Source organism: Ornithodoros turicata, chromosome 1 (assembly GCF_037126465.1).
Source record: "Ornithodoros turicata isolate Travis chromosome 1, ASM3712646v1, whole genome shotgun sequence".
NCBI classification, from domain to species: Eukaryota; Metazoa; Arthropoda; class Arachnida; order Ixodida; family Argasidae; genus Ornithodoros; species Ornithodoros turicata.
Genome location: NC_088201.1, coordinates 34,922,664 through 34,948,836, shown reverse-complemented (window position 1 = coordinate 34,948,836; position 26,173 = coordinate 34,922,664). Strand labels below are relative to the sequence as shown.

The 26,173-nt window shown below is 42.3% G+C and overlaps 2 protein-coding genes across 3 annotated transcripts in view; one reads left to right on the top strand and one right to left on the bottom strand.

Moving 5' to 3' along the window:
* The window catches only part of LOC135377970 (uncharacterized), a 41,484-nt gene extending 40,569 nt beyond the window's left edge, over positions 1-915 (bottom strand). For both annotated transcript variants that reach the window (XM_064610757.1, XM_064610756.1), the window contains exon 1: positions 669-915. The gene's annotated coding sequence lies outside the window, so the exon portion shown is untranslated. The remainder of the gene's footprint in view (positions 1-668) is intronic.
* LOC135377971 (conserved oligomeric Golgi complex subunit 4-like) lies at positions 863-17,532 on the top strand. The gene is made up of 22 exons (XM_064610758.1): positions 863-1,291; positions 1,576-1,658; positions 2,076-2,190; positions 5,960-6,061; positions 7,459-7,534; positions 8,084-8,277; positions 8,432-8,588; positions 9,347-9,453; positions 9,545-9,591; positions 9,678-9,774; positions 9,948-9,990; positions 10,275-10,393; positions 11,024-11,109; positions 11,455-11,683; positions 12,805-12,867; positions 12,975-13,031; positions 13,215-13,361; positions 13,475-13,567; positions 13,660-13,761; positions 14,516-14,644; positions 15,943-16,034; positions 17,391-17,532. Exons 1-22 carry the CDS (start codon positions 1,214-1,216, stop codon positions 17,431-17,433), a joined length of 2,259 nt encoding a protein of 752 aa, XP_064466828.1. The 5' UTR covers positions 863-1,213; the 3' UTR covers positions 17,434-17,532.
* Positions 17,533-26,173: the final 8,641 nt, after the last annotated feature.

Below are 26,173 nucleotides of genomic sequence, written 5' to 3'. Positions count from 1 at the left end.
TATTCGAGATATTTGTTTTATTCATATTCTCCACTTGGGCGTGTAAAGCACGGAAGGATGGAATATGTGCGTTGCAGGTACACTACCCGCAACGAGGTAGTACATCTGCCAATACATTCGAAGGTGCATATTTGCTCGATGATAAGCATTTCATTGAATCATAACATGATTCGGCCGATTGGGTTCGAATCTGAGAGAAGCAAGCTTGTACTCTTGTAAAGCGGTCTCAGTTCATATAGTATATATATATTTTTGTGTATTATACGTATACTGGTATTGCAGCAAACACGGTGTTGGCACAATAAATAACCTGCAAGAGTTGTCGCTAAAAATACTACTCGGAAGTGAACGTCCTCGATTTGTTTATTTGTTTCCTTTTCAAGGCGTCTATCGTTCTTGCGAAGATATACATATATAATCCAACAGCATTTCGACGCGCCGCTAATTCATATTTATATCCGGTCGATCAAACTTCCAAACTTTCTCGGAGTGTCTACGTGCACTGCAAACAAAGGTCATGTGGTGTAGGTTGCATCTTCTTGAAAATGTGTGTGTCATTCAGGATTAAGGTCCGCCACTCAACTTTTCTACGGTTGAAACAGTTCGAGACACGCAAAGGAAAGCTTTTTCGACACAACAACCCAATCCAAGAAACAGACACCACTTACCATATCGTTCCCCCGCCCGAGGGTTACGATAACGCCTAATTTTGCGGACCAGACTGACCAAACCAGAAGACTAGCGCGCTCGCGTGCGCATGACGTCATATCCGGAGATGTTCATACTCGCTCCTTGCTTCTGCTTGCTTGCTTGCTTCCATACTTCCATGCTTCCATGCATACTTCCATGCTCTACTCGGCTCTACTCTACTCCTTCATCATCTACTCTACCAGCTGTACGCCAGCTCTGGCCTATAGCCAGTCATAGCCTATGCCCTAGCTAGCATCTAGCCAATCGCCAATGAAGATGCGGAGCTACTTATCTCGGCGGAGGGGCGGAGGTGACTCGCTGATTGCCTGACCACATTTTTGTGTACACGTGCATATTTAGGTGACTGTGCTGACTGTGCACTCGGTGCACTCATTTGGTAGTGGTTGTAGTTGTCGCCGCCGCTCTGTGCATGTTGTTTACACGAACTTGATCGTGGCGAGAATAAGCGAGAAGCGTATGAACGATCGGTGCATGTTAGCATTGTTTCAGAACGACGTTTACAATGGGAGACGTCGATGTTTATCCCCTAAGTTCGCTGGAGGATGCTGAAGCAGCACTGAAAAATTTGTGCGTCGAAGAGGTAAGAATGCAAACAGGCACTGCCAGCTCTGGTTTCTGTCGCCTTAATTATGAGCATTGTGGTAAGACTCTATGGCTTTAAACAATATCAGCTAGTTCGCTAGTGGTATTGATAAATCATGCCTGTGGGAACTTGTCTGTGTCAACGTGAAACGTTCCCAGATGAAATCGGTGTACTGTTAGCACGTAATAGTATTGCACAATTCTTATTGCCCTGCTTACCCTGTACGTTCTAGTGTTATTCGTTTCAGTGTTTCACATTTTCTCATGTTTTAATCTCTTTAGGAAGAAGTTATCAAGTCACTTGACACATTGATTTCCCAGAGGGCATCCTTAGAAGTCAAAATAAGCAATTTGCAAAAAATATTGTGAGTGCATTCGAGTTACTTGCATCGAGGCATTCGTAGAGTATCGGCTATGATGTGTAGTTTTGAGGTAATGATAGTGATGCACCTGTGGAAGCAAAGGCGTGCCTATATGTCCCGAACATCCGAGAAGAATTAGACAGCAAACGACAAAAGAACCATTTCCTGCTGGCACCATCAATTGACACTGCGATTTTCATTGATCATGATGTCTTGATCACACAAAGTAATTCTTGCTTCTTTGGCACAGAACGCAGAACCTTTTGTGTGTATCTATGGAGTACAAGATACTTTATTTCTGGTTTTTATAGTACAGTCAACCCTCGATTTATGAATAATTTTTCGAGAAACGAAGGGTGTTCATAAATTGAGAGTTGACTGTACTACATTTTAATACCTTCTATCTTTACTGTATGACAGACCCACGTTTCAGCTGGTGCATAGTGATGCCGAACAGCTTGCAAACATGATTTCTTTCACTTCAACTCTTGCCGAAACCATCAGCAGCAAAGTTCGTCAGCTGGATCTTGCAAAAGTACGTAGTCTTATTGGGCAGGGCCCGTTAGCATAAAAATCGTGCTAAGGTTCTAACCTCAAGGAGCTTCCTTTTGAGCAGCTTTGCCAGTGCTTGAAGCAGGTGCCGCAGACCTAAACTTCGTTATCATCAAGCTCATGAGAAATACACAGTTGAAGCTGTGGCTAAGGACCTTCCTTATGTCAGGATCATAGCACGATTTCTATACAAATGACTCCAGGGCTCTCCTTTCACGATCACCAGTGGCGTATCTAGCGCTACCTGCGCCCATGGCAACATGGTTAACCTGATGTCCTTGGGGATGCGTTTTCGTGTGGTCCGCACTAGGTTTCACGCTACAACCTCTCTAATGGTAGGTGCTTTAGATCATTTATGAATGTGCCAGGTTGAGTGCCCGACCTGGCACATTCACACCCGACCGTATAATGGCGCCCCTGTTCACCTGGCGCCCATGGCACCTGTCCACACCTGCCACACCCTAGATACGCCACTGACGATCGCTATTTGGAGAATGCCAGGATAAGTCACATGAATGGGATAGAGCTGAAATGTTGATAATTACAGTGCACTAACATACGTTTTGTAATGTCTAGTGGTTAATTAGGCTGAACAGCTTCTTTCTTTCTTTTTTTTTTTTTTTATGGCAAGGTGAAGAGTACTGCACAAATTAAAAGTTTGTGACCTCCACAACTTATGTGCAGGCTGTTAAAGGTTGCACACAGTGGTACTCACATATAACGTGGTCTTGTAGAGCATTTAGTCTAGAATACCAGTCTGAAGAGAACGTCTATACAGTTCACTAAAAGACAGTTGGGTAGTTTCATTTATAATGGAATGATGCCCGCCAGTCAAATTTTTTATTTTTCTCGAAAAAAATGTATGTTATCCCACCCACAAAGAGATGCAAAAGATGCCTGACCGCAGGTCTCTGCGATATTTTCTTCTCCGTCCACGGCGCTTCGAAGCAACCGGCGCTTGTTGTTTGCAACAATTCTTTCCAACTTTGTGACCTTGTATCTCGTGAACGAGATGTCCCATTTCAACGAAATTTTTTTTTGCTGACGGAGTGGATGGTGCACATTCCACCGCGGGCTATTAAATTTATATGGTCAAGAGAAAAGTATACGAAAAAAAAAATCCCGAAAACACAACAGAGAACCTTTTTACCGCATCTTTGGAAGGTCATGGCCAAGGCCCTGGATCTCCGACTGTGATGTTCTTCGCATGAGCAGAAAAATAATTCTTTGCTCTTTCGTTTGACTTTAAATACATTGCTTTATCTTGAGCCATTATCCTGTAACAATGCCGTGAACACGGAAGGGTAGGGGGAAATTGTCATTTTCGCGGCAGTTTTTACCCGAAAAGGACATCTTCAAATTTTCCGATATTTTGTACTAACATAGCTGAGACATAGCTCTTTCAGGATATGCAATAAAATGTTTGCTTATTTTGGTCACACAGGTCGCACAATTTTTTTTTTTTCGCACCCCTGTTGGGCAGCGCTCGCAGGGGTCAAACACACGTATAAAGAGTGGACTTCTACCCCACCCCGTCTTTTTTTTTTTTTTTTTTTTTTTTCCGGTGAGGGTGCCGTCATGCCGAAGGCTGACTATAGTAATGTGCACAGATCACTGTGATGTCCGCAGGCAAGGAAAAGTTCGTTGCTTAGGCTTTCCCTCAAGGTTACGAGCTTGAGGGAAATCGGACGTGGGAACACGGCATTTGTAAATACTCCGGCTTTGCCGAACCGAAGCGCGAGACATCTATTATCTTGTAATTTTGTTTTGTTATTTGCTGGTTTCTTCTACTTTGTCTGCTATGGGTGCCTCAATGGGCTCACACCAATATCTTGCTCTGATATGCTCCTGTTCACAGTCTGCACAATTTTGGTGAGGTCACTCAAGTCAGCGTCGTCAGGGCTTGAAGCCGGAGGATCTGGTTCACCTGAATGCCCTGCCTCAGTAACCTGCAGTCGAAACGTGTTGTAGTAGTTCACACATATTTCGTCGGTGTCGTGGACATAGACTGCCTCCGAGGTGCTCAAGTTGGTCTTCATCCTATCAACGACACCAGCCTGAAGTTCTTGTTCCAGGGTATTTTTTTCTTGTGTCGTTGAGTGTAGTCCGAACAGTATAGTCGACTTCTGGTGTGGCTACGGCTGGCCATAGGGAGCGCAGATGTACATGCTACGCCGACGACAAAACGAAATCCACACGTAACATCGAGGAAAGCAAGGCCCTTGTCTTAAAATGTGGACAGCGGCGGGAACCCCCTAGACACGTAAAGATCGTCTTTTCCCGCGCAGCCCCCCCACTTTCTCGCCCATTGGAAGGCTAACTCCTCCAAATTATATTTCTAAAAGGAGTTCACATTGAAGAAGTAAGGGACTGGACATGTCCTATCATTCCCAGGAAGACTAGGCGACCAGTCCTTGGGCGATCTGTCGGCATCGTGGCACATCACCTGAGTGTTTCAAATTCCGTCTTTGTTCACAAGTAGAAGAAACCAGCAAATAACAAACAAAATTACAAGAGAATAGACGTCTCGCGCTTCGGTTTGGCAAAGCCGGAGTATTTACAAATGCCATGTTCCCACGTCCGATTTCGTTCAAGCACGTAACCTTGAAGGAATTAACAGGGTGGGAAAGCCTAAGCAATGAACTTTTGCTTGTCTGCGGACATCACAGTGATCTGTGCATATTACTATAGTCGGCCTTCGGCATGACGGCACCCTCACCGAAAGCAAAAAAAAACACTGGTTTGGGTAGAAGTCCACTCTTTATGCGTGTGTTTGACCCCTGCGAGCGCTGCCCAATAGGAGTGCAAAAAAAAATAGCACGCCCTGTGGGACCAAAATAAGCAAACATTTTATTGCATATCCTGAAAGAGCTATGTCTCAGCTATGTTAATACAAAATATCGGAAAATTTGAATATGTCCTTTTTGGATAAAAACTGCTGCAAAAATGAGAATTTCCCCCGACCCTTCCGTTTTCACGGCATTGTTACGGGATAATGGCTGAAGATAAAGCAATGTATTTAAGTGAAACGAAAGAGCAAAGAATGATCTTTCCACTCATGCAAAGAACATCATAGTCGGAGATCGAGGGCCTCGGCCATGACCTTCCAAACGTGCAGGAAAAAGGCTCTCTGTTGCGTTTTCGGGATTTTTTTTTTCGTATACTTTTCTCGTGACCATATAAATTTAATTGCCCACGGTGGAACGTGCCACCCCAAAAAAATTTTGTTCAAATGGGACATCTTGTTCGAGAGATACAAGGTCACAAAGTTGGAAAAATTCAAGCCGCGAAATCGCACCGGTTGCTTCGAAGCGCCGTGGACGGAGAAGAAAATGTCGCAGAGACCTGCGGTCAGGCACCTTTTGCATCTCTTTGTGGGTGGGATAACATATATTTTTTTCGAGAAAAATAAAAAATGTGACCGGCGGGCATCATTCGATTATAAATGAAACTACCCAGTTGTGAGTTACACTGCCAGTTTTTCTGGGGTCATGGAACTTGTGCTAGTGCACTCAGGCATATCCTACAAGGTTTGTTTCCAGCAAGGCTTTGGTGAAGTAGACTAACAATGATGGAAAGAAAGGGAATTTCTTGCAGTTGATATTTTTGCACTTTTTTTTTTTGCATGTTTATAAAGTTAACTACATCATAATCAAGAGATATCTGTTCACTAATGGGAGTCTGTAGTTAGTTTACCCCATGCATTGTATAAGCTAACAACTGGTGTGCTTTCCTACTTTTGACATTTTCAGAGCCATGTCACAGAATGTGTACAGAGAGTTGAAGATATATTGGACCTCAAGTTCTGTACAGATGGTGTTCAAACAGCACTGCAAAATGAAGACTATGAACAAGTATGAAACATTGGAAGCACAGTCTAGAGCCATTGACTGGTTTTGAGATTAGAATATTCTTGATCTGTGAGTTATGTGTAGATGCCATGTGGAGGATTTTACACAACAAAGCTCCTTCATTTTGTTGACTTTAATAGACAAGTTAATCAGCATCCCTAGCTAAGGATAGCAACTTGATCCCTGCCATCAAGTTGCTCGCATCCTTAGCCAGGTGCAAGCCCTGGAATCAGTTACATGTTTCCAACTGAGCCACTGAGGCCGGTAAATTAGAGCAATGCAACGACAATTTATTTCTTCATTTGTAACAGAATTACATGGCACTGAAGAACTGCTGGCAAGCTTTTTGGAAGCAGCCTTTTAGCATGTATTACCTGTGACTGAAATATTTTGTATATGCTAAGCGGGGAGTTAATTTAGTCATATAGTTAATTTTTGCTTGTAGTAGCTTTGGTTGTTTTATAAATTATGTCTTTTAATTTAAAACGATAGCAAAAGCAATTCAGCTGCACTGAAACTGATTTCAGACTGGTTCTCACAAGTCAGTTCTGCAGATCTTATTTACATATTGTTTTTTAGAACTATAAATTTTGCTAATTAATTAATTGTGCTAATATACATCTATACAATCTCTGCTATGAAGTTGAAATATTTCCAAGAAGATTCACCTGCATATCGTCATTTACTCTCAGACTGGAGTGTTTAAGAATTCTAGCCTGCATGATACAGTATTTCATTAATTGTGGTTCAGGATGATATTGTCTCCTAGCATGCTATACTGAAAACAAACTATTTTGCCTATGATAAGTACTTTTCACATGATGAGGAGCTGGCAAGCCAAGGCTAGCACATAGCAGGCACGGGGTTCATCAGCAAGTACAGGTCAGCTGTCCTGCCACTACCACTCGCTGACCTTTCTGTCTTCTGCTATTTTGTCAGTGTTACATTCATGTTACTTAGGCTTTTAATGTGTTGTGTCTGTCTCATGCTACCCTTGGCTTGTTACTTTACATTCTGAACAGATGCTGCTGCCTCGCTTGAATGTGTCAGTGAGGAAAACTTGTAGGCACAATTATGGCTAGGGTTTGCTCGCAACCCCCTTCTCTGCAAGGCCTTCATTACGTTGACAGGAAAGCAGTTTCAGTACCAACAGTCTGCCAGTATCAGGCCAATAATCGAGAGTTGCAAGTCCTAATTCCTCCATCGGTGCTCACTAACGTTTTTGTCGGCTGCCTTTCTTTCGGACATTTCACGTAGTGTATTTATCAGTATTCACTTTCTGGTTGAAGTAGCTTTTGCATCTGCAGTGTTTACTTCATATTTCATGTATCCTTTGTTACCAGCATACAACACAAATAATGTAGCATATTATGGTTGCACCTTACAAACATCTTATGCAGGCAGCAGCACACATTCATCGTTTCCTGAGCCTAGATGAATCGGTCCTAAAAAGATCAACAGCGGACATCCAGGAAGGTACAGTTCTGCTGTTCTTGCATAAGACTTGTAAATCATGTCACTCCTCTGCTGTGCTGTGCTGTAGTTTCTACAGTTCAGTCCGCATCAAAGCCAATGAAACTCTGATGATGTGGGCTTTGTGAAATGGGCTTATGGTTCATGTGGGCATGTCCATTGTGCTTAGCATTAAAAAGTATCGCCAGCATACTAGCCGTGGCTTGTCAGAAGGTGGAGCTTATGTGTCGGAAATTTTTCCACAACTGCAAAACGAGCTGCCCCGCTGCTTGCCTGCGGCGCAGCTAATGCGTGTGAAATTACGATAAGTACAAGTTGTGGGTGCTTTTATTTGCTCTTTGGCCAAGTCGGCCTTTGATGCACTATCGGAACAGGTTTTACCATCCCACAGCATTATTCTATATTTGGCTGCCCTGAAATATTCTGTACTTTTTGGCTTCTGTCTTTTTGTAATGGCAAAGCTTGTAAAAGGCTTGAGAGTGCCATCTATCAGACATGCTATAATGTCGGTCAAAGGCTGGGGCTAAGGCATGGGCACCCTTTATATTTCAGGGAGCAGCTTGGAAGAAGCATTTTCTTCACTACGTGGGGCAGAAAACAAGCTACGAAGAATTGTCATGAAAAAGTTCAATGAGGCTGTCAATGAAGGAGACATTGCTTCGGTTGAACGGTTTTTCAAAATATTTCCACTCCTAAACCAGCATGAGGAAGGCCTTCATAAGTTCTCATTGTATCTAAGTGCACAGGTACATCAGTCCAAATTGGATACATTGCAGTAAATCAAGTTGATATACATACTCTAATCAAATTAATTTGAAAGGACATAAACTGCATATCTGTTTTGCTAAATGTTTTTGGTGAAATTAAATGAGAAGATAATTTTCATTACCATCATTTCAGGTATCCGAAACAGCACATCAAAATTTGAAGCAAGCCCTCGCTACTAGCACGTCAGATAAAAGGTCAAATGTAATATATGCTGATACAGTCACACTCCTATTTGAGGGCATTGCAAGAATTGTGGAAATTCATCAGCCTCTCGTTGAAACTTACTACGGTTCGTATTTTGTACGTGTGCTGTGTAACTCCATTGTTTCATCATTATTTTAATAGTGTATGCGTCATATCAGGGGCATCGCCTTAGCTAGAGAATTTTGATTTCTCCTTCTATCAAATTTCTTCTAGCAAAATCCTTTATCATGCAAGAACTATTGAAAGAAGGCAGCTGATAAAATTCCCCATCTTGCCTTACCCACAATTCCAATTCACTGTCTGTTCCCAGTGTTTGAGGCACCCTGTGACTGGTGGAAGATCCTTGTCTTGGTGGTCTTCTCGGTCAGGCACCCCACTATAGTTGTGTTCAACCTAAGAACTGCATCTCTGGAGCTGTAGGTTAACTCTATAGCGGATCCTTATTACACCGCACCATGAAACTAAGTATTGTGAGGCATGAATATTAGCGGAAAAATGATAATGCAACGTTTCTATTACTATATTGTCCTCTGTGTGTTAAATAAAGGGAGAAAAAGATGCGCAAACAATGCCATTCTTAGGTTGAACATGACTAGAGAGAATAAGAACTGGAAATCCATGATTAATCTTGACTGAGGCATAAAAATAATTTGTAATCAGCTGCTGTTTGTTCATAGACACTGTCTTGTTCCCTGTTGCACTTGTTGCGTTACCCGAAGAAGTATGGAATGGTCTGTGAATTTTCTGAGCAATTTTCCACCAAATGTGGTCAAGCAATATGTAATCGAGCTGTGATCTACCTCAAATTTTTAAAAAATTAATCCAGTACTGTGTTCGTATTAGGTCATGGAAAGCTTCATACAGTGGTTGAGATGTTGCAACGGGAATGTGACTGCCAAGTGAAGAAAATAATTGATGCATTTAAAAAGAATAGGAATCTTAAAAAACAAGTAAGGATGTAACACTTTTTCTCTTTTTTTTCCTTTCTTTTCCTTTTTTTTTTCTGTTTGGTAACACTCAGTTTTGAGTTTCATCTCAAAGGTGCAGCAAGCTCAGACATTGCTTCATGGCTCAAAGCAAACTGAAAGGTGCGTCTTCATCAAGCATCATGATCTAATTTTATGCCATACAAGGTACCCTTGACTCAGTCATGTCACTCAACATTTACATTTAGGTTGGACCCTAGGGAATTGGATGTTCTCCTTGCAGAAGTAGCCATGCTCAATAGTCGTGCAGAATTGTACATTCGGTTTATTCGGCGAAGAGTGATTGTGAGTGTCGGATTTGTTGAACTCTATAGATTTAGGTGTATTGTAGATGCTAAGAGAATGTATCATGCATGTTTTACTACATTCTATAATGAAATATATGGTGTACTTGATACGAGTACCTTGTACGGATTTGCGTTATTTTCCATTTGTGATGATAGTTTTATTATTTACAGGGAGATTTTGAAGTCGCATTTCAGGAACCCATTGTGAAAGCAGGTATCAATTAATTGCTTCGTGAATATTCTACTTAAACTGGCTATTGTTAGACACTTAACTGTCACATGTATAGAAAAAATTATTCCACTTTTTTGTGCCGTGTCCTTCAGGATTTAGAGGGGCAGAAAATACATTAGATGCAACGCAATTCATCAAATTCATCGAAGCTTGCATTGTCGGTAGCCTTTGCATAAGGTGCAATTAAAACACATAGATACAATACAAACTGCAAAAGTTTCTACAAAAATGTGTTCTACAAGTAAGTGTTCTTATTTGTCTTCCAGAAAAAATTCAACAATTTGAAAGAAAAGTCAAAGAAAGTGAGCTATGTAAATGCATGCAAGAAATTGTGAGCACATATATTCTCCTGGAGGAATACTTTCTTTTGGAGTCGGTTAGAAAGGTGAGGCATTTTGGTGATACCCTACAAAGTTGTGCCAGCCTGTGTGCGTTTACTGTGACACACTTCACATGATGTGGCCACAGTAGTTTTGCAGGTGCTCAATGTGTCTGCCAGGGTTGGGTAATTAAGCCAGAATGAAGTGCAGTTCATGAGTTAGGCAGTGTGTTGTCACAGCACGTTCATAGGTGTATAATTCATGAGCGCGAAGGATTAAATGCGTTTGACCTCAGCAGCATGGCAGCTAATAGTGAACTGCTCCTCATGTTGTGCAATGCAAAGTTGTGAATGTGAAATTAAGTTGTACTTACTAATTCAGAAGTTTAAATTAAGATGGTACCTTTAACCAAGGCATATTATTATATCAATCTAAAATGCGAGAAGCACTCTGTTTTTATCTTCAACCCGAACATCTACTTTTCCACACGATTTTACCCTGTGTTACGGCTCCGAAAATAAATCTCGATTTTACCCTTGCCTCTGCAGAGTTAGTTGACGATTGCAGTGCTTGAGTAAGACTGGAAATCTTACGAGAAGGGCATCTACTTAAGCATGCTCAGTTTGTCTGTGTTTCACTGTATACAATTTTCCTTGAATATATTTATTACTTGTATTGCATTGTAACTTTGACAGGCAATCGAAGTGGATACAATCGAAGAGAACTCCCAGTGCTCGAGCATGCTGGATGACGTATTCTTTATTTTAAAAAAATGCCTCAAGTAAGTTGTATGGGAATGGATCACGACTGTTTAAATTTACGGAGGATAATTTAAGTGCGCTGAAGTAATACTAATGTGCAGGTTTTGTAACAAAAATCATCGTATAGAGCTTGCTTATAGCATCATGAAAAATATGTATCCATCATTACATAGGGCTCAATTGCTCAGATTATTTGCAAAACACATGTTTTACTGTGGAAACCATGCCATGGTATTTACAGTGTCACATTATGACAATCTGGAGGTATTCAAATTATATTCAGTTTAGGTTGATCTGTAGCAAATCATTCAATGACCTTGCTGAACAGAAGCATATTATGAGCTTTTTCTCCTTTTGTTGCACAGGCGTTCTTTCTCCAGTGGAAGTGTTGATGGTGCTTGTGCCATGCTGAACCACTGCTGCTCCCTCCTAGAGACAGAATTTACTGAGGAGCTTTCTGAGAAGCTCAAGCTGGGCTTTCCACCTTCTGGTTTGCTGGATTTAAGCCAAGCTTACTCTATGATCCAGAGTAGCTTCCAGCAGGGCAGGATTCAGCCCGCAGAGTCAGCAGAAAAGGCTCGAACAGTGTTTCTGGTAATTTAATTGCCACAACCTTATTGAATGTTATTCACCATGGCTCTGTAGCGGCGGCATATTTTGTCCTGAACAACACCATTAAACAAGACATATTGGTTGTGATTAGCACATGTAGCATAGTTCCTGTGCATGGAGGAGCACTACCAAGTGATCCACACATAATTTTTGTTGGGAGAGGAAATTTTGCACAGTCTTGTGCATCTGTTGTAATTGTTATTGGTAGGAAGATAAGTTCTGTGGTTCTGTCCCACATTGTAGGGTAGCTGAAAAGCAAATGCCTGCTATGGGAATCTGATGTACCTTGTTTAAACATCTATAAAACATCTTTAAGTGTGTGCACTATGTAAATTTACTTATTATATGTAGACAGTAGCAGTGTGTGCACCGCTTGAAACAGATTGGCACAACGAGTTGGGCCTGATTGCATCCATTCATCATCTTCCCAAGGAGCTTTCACAGCACACAGGTGAACCACGAAGAGAAGACATTGAATTTTCATTGATTGATTTTTCATTCACATTGACTAGTGTGTCCCTCTTCATGGTCCCGTCTGTGTGTGGAGAAGGCCCCTTGGAAAGATGATGCTTGAAACAGGTCTGTCAATCTGTAGCCCTCATGCTGTCCAAATTAGTGGGAGTCCTTGGAATTGCTGGGTTCCTAAAACGTGTGTGGGCACAGATATACCATTCAAAGGAACATGTTTGATATCCAATGCCTTATGAAATTTTCAGTCATGTTTTGTTTCATCCCTTCCTTTGTGGAGCATTGTCTTTCCTGAGCATGTCCTCCTGGTATGAGGGAGGAAGGGGTTTCCTTAGCATGCTAGCAGCTGTTCAAATTTTCTGTAAAACCAGAAAACTTTGAGAACTCTCTAAACTAAATGATTATAAGATGGAGAATAACTATATTAAATTCCATAACCCTTCTTCTACCCAAGCAATGCAATCTGGTGAGGCATGGTGCAAAAATTTGAAAAGTGGTACTGTATTCATGACACACCGCCCCCTAGTTTATTCAATGACTATGTTTACCTCCATTCTTGTCGTCATAGTTACGGGTAAAGCATTTACTGCTTTTATTATTGTAAATTTAATTAGGTAAAACAATATATTTTACAGACGACGCTGAATAATGTGGAGATGGCAAGAGAATACACAAAGACATTGGTATCTTCGTTGCAGGTATAGTGTGCTTCTTGTACAGAGCATTGTAATGAGCCATCATGTTTTCTTCTTTTACCTGTACTTAGTGATGTGACATGCACAATGCACTTCTGTTACTTAATTAGGAGGACGTGCAGAAAAGCTTTGCCTCTGCTTCTGAGCAAGAATTGGCAAAACTAGAGGTAAGTTAATGTAATAATGTGAATCTGATTAAAATAATCAGATAAAAAGTGAAACTTGCATAAAATAATCTGATTTAACGGTGCAGTAGATTTAAGAATTTTATGTTGACACAGGGACGTTGATTCATGAACCAAGATTTTGCTGCAATAGAATTGACTTATGCCCTCTTTGTTTTTCTTTAGAGCTGCCTCATGGACATGAGCAATTCAACAATGAAATATCAGTCCCTTCTCAGTTATGGCATATCGGAGCTTTGCAACATTGCTCTCAAGCCTCACATTAAGTCATGGTCTGACACATTCCAGTCCACAGACAATTCACTGACAGAGGTAAGTTCCAATATCGTGGATCAATTTGAAAGTCATTATGTTGCTACAAATAAATTTTGGTAGCTTAGTGTGGAGCTTAGATTTGGTCTAATGCTGCATGGGGCTGTCTTCAGAGTGACTTTGCTACATATGAAGCCAACGACGGCATCAGGCCATTCCTCCAAGCGTTCATAGTCACCATAGATGGTGCCCTTAAGTCTTTCAAGGTGAGTACTGTACTAGAATATTTTTATTGGTTATCATTCGGACCCTCAGAAGTTAACCTCTAACCCCGCCGCACATTTCCTTTTGTTGACAGAGTGAACTGATCCAAGCAAACTACGACAGTCTTGTTAATCTTGCAGCTGCTGAAATCACTTTTCAGCTTGAAAAAGCTATCTTCAAATCGACTTTCAATCGGGTGCGTACTGGTGCAGTACAAGTAATAGTGAAAAGCACAGTGGCGCAGTTTTTATGTTCCCCATTCATTGTATTTCGAACATTCCTCAAAAGTTACAGTAAAGGTCATTTATAGCAGATCAGTCAGCCATTCATTCTGATAATGAAATAAAGCTACATTGACCCATCCTGTCACCCCCGTTTCAGATATGAAAGCTTTTGCTTCTCATAGTCATGGAATGAAATAAGATTGTTATGAGAGTATTTGCTGAATTACATTGATTGTATGTTGAACCCTTATGTGGATGGGAAAGAAAATGCATTGCTGTTTCCTACTTGTTATTGAAAGACATACTTTTTTCACTGTTTGAAGAGCATTGGTGTAACCAGGGAGGTTAAGCTTTTATGTGTTGCCATAGATGCTGTGAACCATAAAGCCACTCGACGGGCATGCATGCTTTGCAACATTTGCATGCAACAGTACTTGTTCTACTGCGTGTTTATTCTTTCTACTGTGTCAGCTCTTTGCCATAAGGTTAGTTTCAAGAACATACATAGTGATGCTTAAATGAAGGATGCAGTCTGCATTCCTCTCCATACCATCACAAAATGGATATTAGTTCCTTTTGTGGAAGACACCCCAGGTTAAATTTGTCTCTGCTTATCATTGTAGAACGTTGTATAAAAAACGCCTTTACATCAGTAGGAGTCAAAAACTTATGCACCTAACATTTAGTATGCTACTGCATCATGTAAATTATTTTTCTGCTTTACAGTTGGGCGGCTTACAGTTTGACAAAGAGTTGCGTTACCTCATTGGATACATCACGTCAGTGACAACATGGTCAATAAGAGACAAGTTCTCTCGAGTATCTCAGGTTTCAACACTTCTCAATCTTGAAAGTGTAGGTTGTTTCTTTTTTAAAGTTTTCCTTCTGAGATTTTATTGCTTCAGGTTATGACCCTGTAGAGAAAGGGAGATGTGTAGAATATGTCTCATACGTAGACTTTAGTGTGTTACTAACAAGGCACTCATCAAGTTACATAATGAATTAAGAGGTCTTCATGTCCCACCTGCAGGACCCATTGTCTTCTAAAATATGTGTTGAGTCATAGTTTGAGTGATGCCAAGTGGTCTTTAAAGAGAACATACCACAAGCTTGATGCCAAGCTGACCCATGTGTTCGCTCATCTTTAAGCTCAAGATACTGTGTCTCCCTGTAATGTGCAGCAGCTCACTTGTCATTTGGTGTTGTTTTACATGATGCCATACATAGCTGGACTGATTTTATCGAATAGCTTTGTACGTATGTCATAACTGGGCAGTTTCATTTCAAATCTAACAAGGTGCAGAAGTTGTATCTTTGAATTCGAACAAAAAAATATACGTTTGAGGGGACCTCGGATAATGTAAAAAGCGCTGTATACTAGGCCTGTGTAAGGATTGTTTGCAAGGTGGAGAGGGGAAACTCTGAAACCTTTTGCGCACACTTTCGTATATGTTGACTTTAAGCACCTCCTGAGCTGTTGGTTTCAAGATACAAGGGGAACTCTTATTTGTGTGAGAGACAAGGATATAGTTTTTATGTCACTCAGCTGACACTTCACTGTCACGCATAGATAGTTCGATAAAGAATTGTAAACTTGGCACGTACGTGAGAAAACCCCAAAATTTCCCACCACGTACCTGCGTAACAGTTTGTCCCACGATGCTAGCATTTGTATCATTTGATAGCTCGTGAAAGGCCCTTTTGTATGATATAAGATTGGTTTATATTACAACAGTGTGTTTTTCTTGAAGGGCGTTCAGTTGCACTTCAATTCGCACTTCAATACACTTCACACATGTGCAATTTTCAGCTGAAAATAGCTCTGTGAGCTGCCTGACACTCACCTCATGCGTGTTTTGTCATATGCAGTAGGTCCACCAGTGAATAGCTATCGCAATACACATCACACAGAGCTTACCTGCGACACTAGGTGCTGCGAAATGCAGCTGTTGCGCTGGGTTGCCAGTGGCTTTCTTTTTCCAGTGTATATGTCATTCTGATGTTAGATTGGCTCCTATTTTGCATGAACAATGAAAACTCTGTTATAATTACATATAATTGTTTGTGATGCTTTACAGTTTTTTTATTAGGAGTCGCCTTAGGAAACATTGCTTTTCGTCATTGCAAACTGTGATTATGATTACTATCCATAGGTATCGGAAGTCTTGGACATTTGGGGTGCAAATGCTGGCTCTATGACTTGGAGGCTTACACCAACCGAAGTGAGACAAGTACTGAGTTTGAGGTAAGGAGAGAATGATTTGTTTCTCCCTGAACTTTCTGTTTGGCTCTGTGTTGTGTGTCATAGCTTGACTTCAGCTTTGTGTTTTTATCAGTCACTGGACAAGTACAAGGACGTTTAGTCACGCATACATTGAAACCATGATAACTGGTTTTTGTCTGAACAACAGAATGTGGGAAAGAATCCAAAGTACTATGAATGGTGATAATGTACTGTAGAGAACTGTAATGTATAAACACGTGCAACGCATGGGCCATCTTCAAATACAATATTGGCACAACACTTTCAAGCGCAACAGAGGTAATATGGGACGGCAAAGTACTGACAGGTGATTTTAGCTAACCGTGTCCCCAACGTTACATTTAACGCCGTTTCCCATGCTCCTTTGTCAGTGCCTTTTCCGGTTCTACTGCATCTGACGGAGGCAAATTGCAATGTATGTGATTTACACTGTGTTATGTTCACCCCTGTCTGTGTTGTCCGCTCTGTTCTCTGTCCTTCTCCATTATCTCATTTCCATCAATGCACGGAACTCGTACCACAATACATAGCTGCATTAAAAGCGTACATACATGATCCTAACACGTGATTAACTTCGCAACTGTTTTGTGTAGATCCCGCAATCTTTAAATGATCAGATGGCTCTTGCTTGTTATTAATGAATGCTTGAACCTTGAAATAATTTGACTTGTTATTAAATGGTCATAATAAGTTTAAATTCTGAGCTGTCCAATGAACATGCATCCCGTCGTGACTTCCCAGAATTAGCTAGTATAGGTCAGTCCAAATTTACTGTAACTATACTGCAATTCCTCGCATTTGACATCACGTTTTGAGATTGGTCTGTATAGGACCTACAGTCTCCTTGCTTCGCGGCAGCAGTATGCAGATAACAAAAGTTGGTGAAGTGTTAAGCGAGCTCACGAGTACATTCAACAGCGTAGCTACGAGAGGCATTTTTGATGGGATGTTGAACGTTTTGGAGGGGATGGAAGCACATGTAGATCAGAACTTCTCCTATTGACCCCTGCTTCTTCTACTGACATTATGACGTTTCACTCCAACATTCTACCATGTGTAGAACACAAAAGAAATAACGTGATTGCCTTGAGGCACCTGCCCTCTGTTTTTCTAAATCTACCCTTAAGAAATTATACAACGCAGAGTACCTGGAACATCCAAGGTGCTGTAATCCTTTTGCAAGAACGTCACTTTGATGTTTGAATCCCCTTGATTAGTGGACAAACGTTTTGTCAGCCAAAGCATACATAAAGTTGTGCTTATTGGTGCTTGTAACTTGTATTGCACATGTATTCATAGTTCTGCTTCGCGATACCATGACCGTTTACTGTTTTCCAGAACTGACTTCCGGCAGGAAGACATCAGGAGATTGAAACTTTAAGGGTATTGTTTGGCAAGTCTTGTTTTCCAACCTGTAAATACCAGCTATTGACAGATTCTTGTTGAATGTGCAGTGTAAAATAAATGCTCTAAAGGGAAAGCGATTATAATTTTAATTAGTAGCCACATCATGTGTCAATGTTAGGCTACAGTTGAGGTGGTTTCAATGTACAAGCTACTGCTCGCTAGATTATACTTACCTGCACCTCCCTAGACAGCCGGTTTGCCACACGCTGATTTGTGTATGCTCTTGTGACAGTCCAGAAGAGAAACCAGGGTGCCAAACCAAAATGTTTATAGGTTTGGTCGGGTGTATTGGTTCATATATAAAGGGCCCACTTTGGTTTCCTTCCAGGGAGTATTTATACCTGTTCAAACCAATACACGAAAAGCGCAAACCTGTTCAGAAGCCAGTTCGACTTACTGAATATGTGGGACAAAACTGTATGTGTAGTCTCAAAGGAAAGAACATCTGGTTTGAAAAAGTGTACAGAAAAGATATGGATCACCTTTGTTCTTTCCTATAGTTTCAAAGTCTATGCAATGCTGTGTACAAATAATTGTGAGGGAACGTATCTAACAGGAAAAAAATCATAAGCTTGGCTTGGCACAAACAGTACATCTATGGTTTTGCAAACTGTAGGGAAGTTTGCTGCAACCACAGTGCAGAAACCATTGCTCTATATTGAACTAATATGGAATCTCAACTTGCACCTTGTGAAATCATCCTATTTGCTTCCATGTGGCATCCCACAATTGAGGCATGGGTAGCTCTCAAAGAATAGGGGCTTTTGTGCATTGATTGTTGCAGTAGTGGGAGGATTAATGAACCTGGGAGACCAAAGCCATGGCAGCCAGCTACATAATCGTGAACAACCTTAAAAAATAAGTTCTGAGTAATTTTTTGGCAGTGTTTCTAAACTCTGTTTTGAGCTGGGACTAAACTGCACATCCTGGAGGCATTCCAGTAACTAGATCCATACAGTACTTTGTAGTATAAAATAGTGTGCCATATTCAGAGCCGGCGAGAGAAATTACGGGCCCCAGGGATGACTCCGGATGAGTCCTGCCCGGGCCCCCCTCCTCTCGTCTCCTGGTGCTAGCAACCATCGGGCCTTGAGTCGAGCGGGATCCTGAAGAGACCCGGGCACCGAGGCTCCATCCCCGGCTGCTCCCCCGGCCCTGGCCATATTAACACATCGGTGACAATGTTTTTAGCCTTGGATAAAGCCTTTATCTTTTGTAGCACAAGTTACTTGAATGCTTTTCAAAGAGATAACATTGTGTGTGTGCAAGCTAGCTGGTGAAGAAACTCCACAAGCCTGACCATGTGCACACAGCAACCATAACACAATGCAACAGACCACTGGTTGCCACTGCCATTTTATTGGGAACACACAGTATTGGGATAAGAGTCACTTGTGTGTGTGTGTGTTTCCTTTTTTTCTTTTTTCCGGCACTTGTGATGATATCAAAGGACAGTAACGATTCTCGCATGAGCACTTCTTTCTTTTCTTTTTTCATCAGTAAAATGGTTTGAGCAATACTTATTGTAATATTGTATTGATAATTGTCAGAAAGTTTTAGAGTAATCACATGAACCACGTCATCAGTGAACCGCGAGAAATGCTACAAAGGTATCTGGATGATGTAATGCTAGTTTGGAAATTTAGTGATGTGAAACACCCTGTATCTCGCATGTTGTGGCAATTTATATTGAACTGTGGAAACAGTTACAGAAATATCACCAAAGTGTGGCAGAAAAGACTTGCTGTTGTTGTAGGCAGTTGCGTAGACCTTAACCCACAGGCACTTGACCTTGTCTAGATTTCACACAATAAGACTCACATCCAAATGAGAGTAAAAGAGGTAAACTTGGTGCTAACTGGTACAACACAAGTGGGTAGAGCACCATTGAAGGTTCCCGCCGGGAGCATCGTGCAAGTCAGTACAGTATGTTTATTCTCAGCCCGATTATCTTCTCCAAATACAGCTTGATGTAGCTTACTCAATTTTTTTCTAGAAATGTGATCCAAGGAGATCCATTTACATGGATTACAATAATGTCATCTGCGTTAATCCACGGTTAGGGGTAGGTAAAAGTTGTGCAGGAATTTGTTCATTGTTGATTTTGCAGCTGCCGCTATTTTAGCTTTCAGTGCTCGTTGAATGCTCTCCAAAACTAAATTCATTACGAGCATCCCAATCCAGTCGAAGACAGGGGTCAGTCCAGTGAAGCGAGTCACACGCACCGTGCCCACGTCGCTGAACTGCGCAAATGAATTTGTTAAGCTCACTTCAGCCATGTACATTAGACTGTATGTGGGCGACTGTGGTATCGTACTTACCAGTACCCGTGCGCATCAGCATTAGCAAGAGTCGTCCTCAACATGCAATATAGTCCTCTTTTGTTTTTCTTGTTTTTAGTTCACGCTTATCAACATTTAGCACATTCAACTGAAATGATCGCAAGCCTCTTCCAAGACATAGTTCATAATTAAAACTTCGCACAAGACAAGGACGAACATAAGAGACCCACAACACACACTTGAAGACTATGCACAGAGAGAGAGAGAAACATCCCACAAACAAATGAACGAGAACGGAACTTTTGTGCACATTTATATGCTTATATTATAGAAAGTGCTCTCCATTTATTATTTATTGGTGTCTGTGTTTGGAACGGAACAGAACATTTATTGTCTTCTTTCTGTCAAGAGAGCAATATACGGGGTGTTTTACCTAATATGTCATAAAATTGTATTTAAAAATCTACTTGTCGGAAAATCATGCGGTAAACACTATTTATCTCGGGGTAGATTTTGCCATTACCCCTGAGCACTTACCAAATTTAATTCACGAGACATTGAATTTTTCCAATTGATCAAAATGTGTTATGTCAATCCTGCGGAGGGGGGGGGGTTCTGGTTTTTTTTTTTTTTTTTTTTTTTACGGAAACTGAAGGCGCACCTCGAATTCATTCCGTGGCATTGCAAAGTACAGTCCCTTCTACTTTGGCAATAGCTGAAAAAAAAAAAGTGAAAACCATCGTTCAGAGGCATGCAAATTCCTGTGATCAGCCGTTATCAGCAGAAGCTTGGAAGGGGAAAAGTGAGAGGGCGGGTACATGGCCTCCTCACATCTCATCCTTCCGAGTTCGGGGGTCTGAGAGCGTCCTGCACTTTGAGCGCCTCAAAACGACGGTTTTCACTTTTTTTTTTTTTCTTCAGCTATTGCCAAAGTAGAAGGGAATGTATTTTGCATTGCCATCGGGTAAATTAGAGGAGCGCTTTCTGTTTCTGTCAAAAAATAAAAATTAAATGTAGGGTTGACTAGGCAAATTTCTGAGATCAATTGGAAAAATTCAATTTCTCGCAAATTAAATTCGGTAAAAATGCTCAGAGGTAATGGCAAAATCTACCCCAAGATAAACGGCGTTTATCGCATAATTCTTCGACAAGTAGATTTTTAAATAGAGTTTTATGACGCGTTATGTGAAACACCCTGTATTTGTAGAGCCCTTTCATTCAATTTTGTATATTTGCCTCTTGGCAACATGTTTGTTTAAGATGTGCATGAGCCTCATGTTAAGGTATAGATCAAATGAGACTATATTGACCGCACTTTTCTTTTTACTTATTTCCTTTCAGGACACATTCAGCCTTTTCGCGACACAAAGTTTGCGAAACAAACAAACAAACTATATACTCGGATTTCCCGACTAAATCACTACACTGTAAAATTTTGCTGATGTCTTTTGTCATCCTGACCAAATCTGCGTATGTAGAATACATTAATCGCGTACACGATTCAGTCGCGTGGTCGAAATTAAGCGATCATATCGCGCCACCTAAAAGAGAAATTGAGAGAAGGAGTGAAGCGAGTATATTATGTGATACCACCCTGATGTCACTCAGCACCTGCGCCGACTAGTTGAAGGAGCAGTGAGGTGACCTTTAACATCGCTTGAAATCCTGCCTCGTCTGTCAAGCTGTCCACCACGAGTCACCATGCAAAATATTTTTGCTCTGCGGTGCGTTATAGCTGCGCAATCGAATTTACAAAAAAAAAACAGTCGGAGAAAGCAGCCGCGGACGGCCGACACGATGCTCTCGTGACGTGGTGAAGGCTCCCTGCCTTCTTTCTTTGTTTTTTTTCTTCGCACTAGTCACGTGAGGGGAGTAGCATACGCGTCACGGCGTCCTCTCGTTCTGCGATGCGCTCTTTTAACGAGAAGGATTTTTCAAAGGTGTGCGGAACAGAGCCCTCGCGCTCGCTCTGTAGGTCACCTGCGCTCATCGTTCTTTTGCAGGAACTCATTTTATTCGATGAAAAGATGGCTAAGAAGCAAGCAAGCGAGCTGGTGAAGTTGATGGATAATGTAAACCCCCGAGACTAGGGAACACGAAGGGAGGGACAGACAGAACACAAGGTCCCTTCGTGTTCCCTAGTCTCGGGGTTTTACATTATGCATCATTTTATTCGTTGGAGAACACTCTGCACTGAAAAAGGAAAAGAATTTTGGGGGTCACCTCAGTGCTCCGAAACGATCACCGACATGATCACATCACGTGACACCTCCACAGCTGACTTCACTCTCTATTTGTGGAGCGCATACTGCATTAAAAATATCAGTGTCCATGTCCGAAGCTTACAAGTCCCGTGCCCCAGAGAAAATGGTTTTGTTATTTTTGTTATTGCTGTGGTGGTTTCGCTCTCTTGTCATTAACGCACGAGGTGAAAATAATTTGCATGAAATCGCCGACTGTTCTCCAGGTAGGGAGTGGCGTCCATAATTTCCCGGCCTGACCCAGAAGGAGTGGCCGAAGTGAAAGAGCTAATGTTACTTTCCAACGTAGTCCCCGCCAATTTCCACGCACTTCGCCCAACGATGCTCCAGTGCTTAGATCCCCGTAGGGAAAAAAATCAGAGGTTTGGCTATCCAACAAACGGTCACGGCGTCAATGACGTCATCATCACGGGACGGATGAACCCCAAAGAGTTGCTTTTCCATCTAGAGAACAGGTCCGATGGGGCGATATGTCTGGGGAGTATGGTGGATGGTTGACCACAGAAAAGCCACAGGAGAGGACGGCAGCCATCACCACGCTGCTGGAGCCCTCTTTCAGAGCATACTTAGTCGTTTAATGGCGTCCCGCGAGCGATGAATCAGGGTTACGTGGTACTATAGTAGCCCTTGGGGATGGTCTGCCCTTTCTTAGCGCCCTTAGCCCTCCAAACCCCAGAGAAACCTGGCCATCTCCTTTGCCTGTTGATGGAACAGATCGAGCCTTCTCTGGCGGTGGGGAGGACGGGTGTTTCCACTATTTGGACTGGGCTTTGCTCTCGAGTTGAAAGTAATGGGCCCAGGTTCAGGTCCACAGTCACAAACCGAGCGCGGAAGTGCCCAAGATCTACCCTGAACAGCTAAAGATTATCCCTCGATGTGCTGTAGCGTGTGCGATTTTGATCAGGCGTGAGCAATCTTGGACACTTTTCTGACAGAGCCCTTGTGCATGCCAAGGTATTGGTTCAAAATGCGCTTGGATATGCCTGTGACCTCAGCTTTGGTCCCAGTGTCTACTCGGCGATCCTCCATGACCTCCGCACCCGGTCACTTCCGCAGGCCTGCCAGGCAAGAGGTCGTTTTCGAGACTGTCCCGTCCTCGCTTGAATACCGCGGTCTACCTCCTCAGTGTGCTGCAAGATGGGGCATCCTCACCCTACGTCTCAAAATGGAAGAAAAATGAAGGCACGTACGGTTGTAGTGCACCCTATCGGCAACGACGATCTGTGCTTTGCGCGCGATTTTCCTGGTCACTGCCAACCAGATTAGGGCCATTCGAGACGGATATTCGATGAGCGTACGTGCCTTCATTTTCTCCGTGTTAGTTCAAATGCTCCGCCCCTACCTGAACCTCAGGAAAACAGTGTATAGCGCGCATTCTGGTGGTGTTTGCACACTCCTTCTCTGTCAGGCCGAGAACTTATGGGACACCCCTCGCGGTACGGTTGAGAGTGCATTGGTGGTGTTATCTCCAGTGTAGTTATACATGTTATACATACCTTAAAAATGGACAGCGTTGCACGGAACTTGGCAACGTCGGCGACAAATTCGATTCTAGTGACGATGTTCTGTAGCGCGGAGTCAATGTCGCCGTGAATGTTGAACGGGGGCAGAGGGTCGAAGGCGTACTTGGCTCCTACCATGAGTTGGTCGAGTCCCAAACCTCCTTCCATGCGGGCGATCTTTGTGCTTGGGTTCCAGTCCAACGTTATATTCCCTTGACGTGTCAAGTTCGGAAAGCCATATACTTTGACTTCGTGCAGATGGCCAAAGCCGTAGTTTATGCGGCCAGGAATAGTCAGTGGAGTCATTTGATCTATATACGCTTTGGTGCTTCTCAGAAAGCGTAGAATATCGTCCACCACCTTGTTGGCGATCGTCGTGAAAGCAGCGCGAGTCTCGACCTCGTCTTGAGCTGTCGGGGCAAAAATTATGCAGACGTATAGGACATGTTACTCACGTGTACCTCTTTCGTTAAATACTACAGTGAAAGCGAGAAGGCCTGGCGTTGTACAATACGTCCCACTAAAGGCATACCATTACCCATTCCAAACCTTGCTATTGGCATCCTTATATCGTACCATACACCTGCTCAATTTTAGGTTTATTTCGCGGATAAATAGCAGACGAGGTTGTGCACCGAATGCAAGAAAATATTTCAATATCCAAATTACCAGGTCTCTTATATAACCGGGACTGAGAAAACATCATCAAGAAGTCGTGTTGTAGGCCGGAGTTACGGTGACGTTTCTACTTGGAGGCTACAAACAAGTTTCAATGTGTGGTTTTCTCTTAGCAAGTGCATATCATGGCACATACTGATGACTTGGAGCTTTCCTCGTTGGATTAATTGCCTATTCGGGTTCCTTAACGTGCATCGAAAGATTTACAAATGCAAATAAAATATTTCGAATTTTCAGGAAGTTCTGTAATGCACTGCTGGCGTTCTCAACCAGAACTTGCCCGCAAATTTGTCAGTTCTGTCAGTGAACATGTCTAATTAACGTGACGCAAACAGTGTTTGTCACCACGCCAAACTTTAGAAGGAAAACGCCTGGACCATAATCTAATGAAAATATTTTGTGTGTCCACTGTGTAACGTTGAAAAAAACGAAACTCTCATTTTGCTCGCAGTTTGCTTTGCATTTGCTGCACTATGGGTATCTAACCATATGCGCACGTCATTCCCCGCGAACAAGCGCGTCACGGGTTGACGCTTGTGAGATAGAGCGGAACGTTCAATTAATACGCTTGGTTCTTTTTCTTGCACATCAAGATATTCGATCCGGAAATCCGACCCTTCGTTGAGGGTCTCCACTACCACCTTGACAAATAGACAAAGGCGATATTATTGCCTTAGCATTTGCATATGGATCGGTGGCTCAAGCTATAGTCGTACACTTCGATCGTTTATGGGGAAAGGGAGCATCTACGTTCTCGCAGAAATGCGTTGTTTGTTCTCCAAGATTTTTATAGTAATGTCAGTTAGGTAAACTTTGCAGTCCAAGGTTCCCTCTGTTCAGCCTATTCGTAGACAATGGATACCTAGTATCTGGATGCTTTTTCCGGTTAAACCCTATTCTTCTCGATTAACCCCCCCCCCCCCCCGAATCAGTTTTTCCCCCAATTCCGATCAAGTATATTACGTACGTACACTATTTAGCAGCAGTCTCTACGCATTATTATTTTAGTTCAACAATAACCTGCGCGAAGTACATTTGATGTTACAGCATGTGGGACTTGCGCCTATAATTCGCGAGGAACGCGTATTTGACCAATGTAGATGTGACGTTTGCTGGACAAAAACGAGAGAGAAAAAAAATGCGATAAGACCCGAATGTATCCATAGCATCAGATTTCACTCCGAATTACAGATCTAAAAATAACGCGCGATTTTTCGTCCACGAATCTGGGGAAGGCATTTAACCCGAGAAAGTCAGACCCTACTTAGTATGTAGCCGCTTCAGACGCTGTCGGAAATATTTCGAAAAGGGATATATTAGGTGTGTCGAGCGAGTCTCGAATTATTTTGAGTACAAATGCTCCACGGTCATACTGAAGACGAAGGTAGTGGGTTCGAAGCCTGCCACCAACTTTGCTGTCCCAGATTTTCCCTGGGTTTTCCGACAGCCTTTCCAGATGGATATCTGCACGGTTCCCCCTGAAGTCGGCGTAGGACGCATACCCTCCCACTCCCTTTTTCTGTCCTCGCTCCATGTGTCCACGGCTGCGCATCGCTCATAGCCGCAGTTGCTTCGCGGTACAGAATCAAGAAATGGTACAAATATTGGTAGTTAGCGACGAAGCCCTATTATACCTGAACCTACCAGAAATGCACTGCGTTTAATAGCGAAAATCTGCATGTGTTTTTATATTTTTGTACGCAAGAAATTTCGACGACATCTCAGCCAGCATGCTTGACGGGACTTGATACCCTCGAGAAGTAAATATGATGCGGCATTGCCTAGAATCGCACGCTGTACCCCATTTTCGGTCAATGGTGCATATTCGAAATCAGCCCTATTTTCCGCAAACACACGCGGTATATCACAGTAATTAATTACGCTTAGATGGGAGTCTAAACAAGTTCCTGAATGCTCCCGCTCACCTGCCAGATCCTTTGTTTGGGACAGCATTGTTAATGCAAGTACCAGTAGCGTAAATGGCGACATGA

Excerpts from the sequence above, each read along its gene's own strand:
- LOC135377971 (XM_064610758.1), top strand. The coding sequence starts at position 1,214 with ATGGGAGACGTCGATGTTTATCCCCTAAGTTCGCTGGAGGATGCTGAA. Across the intron at positions 12,868-12,974 it reads CATTGGTATCTTCGTTGCAG|GAGGACGTGCAGAAAAGCTT; the intron begins GTATAGTGTGCT and ends TTACTTAATTAG. Across the intron at positions 13,032-13,214 it reads AAGAATTGGCAAAACTAGAG|AGCTGCCTCATGGACATGAG; the intron begins GTAAGTTAATGT and ends GTTTTTCTTTAG.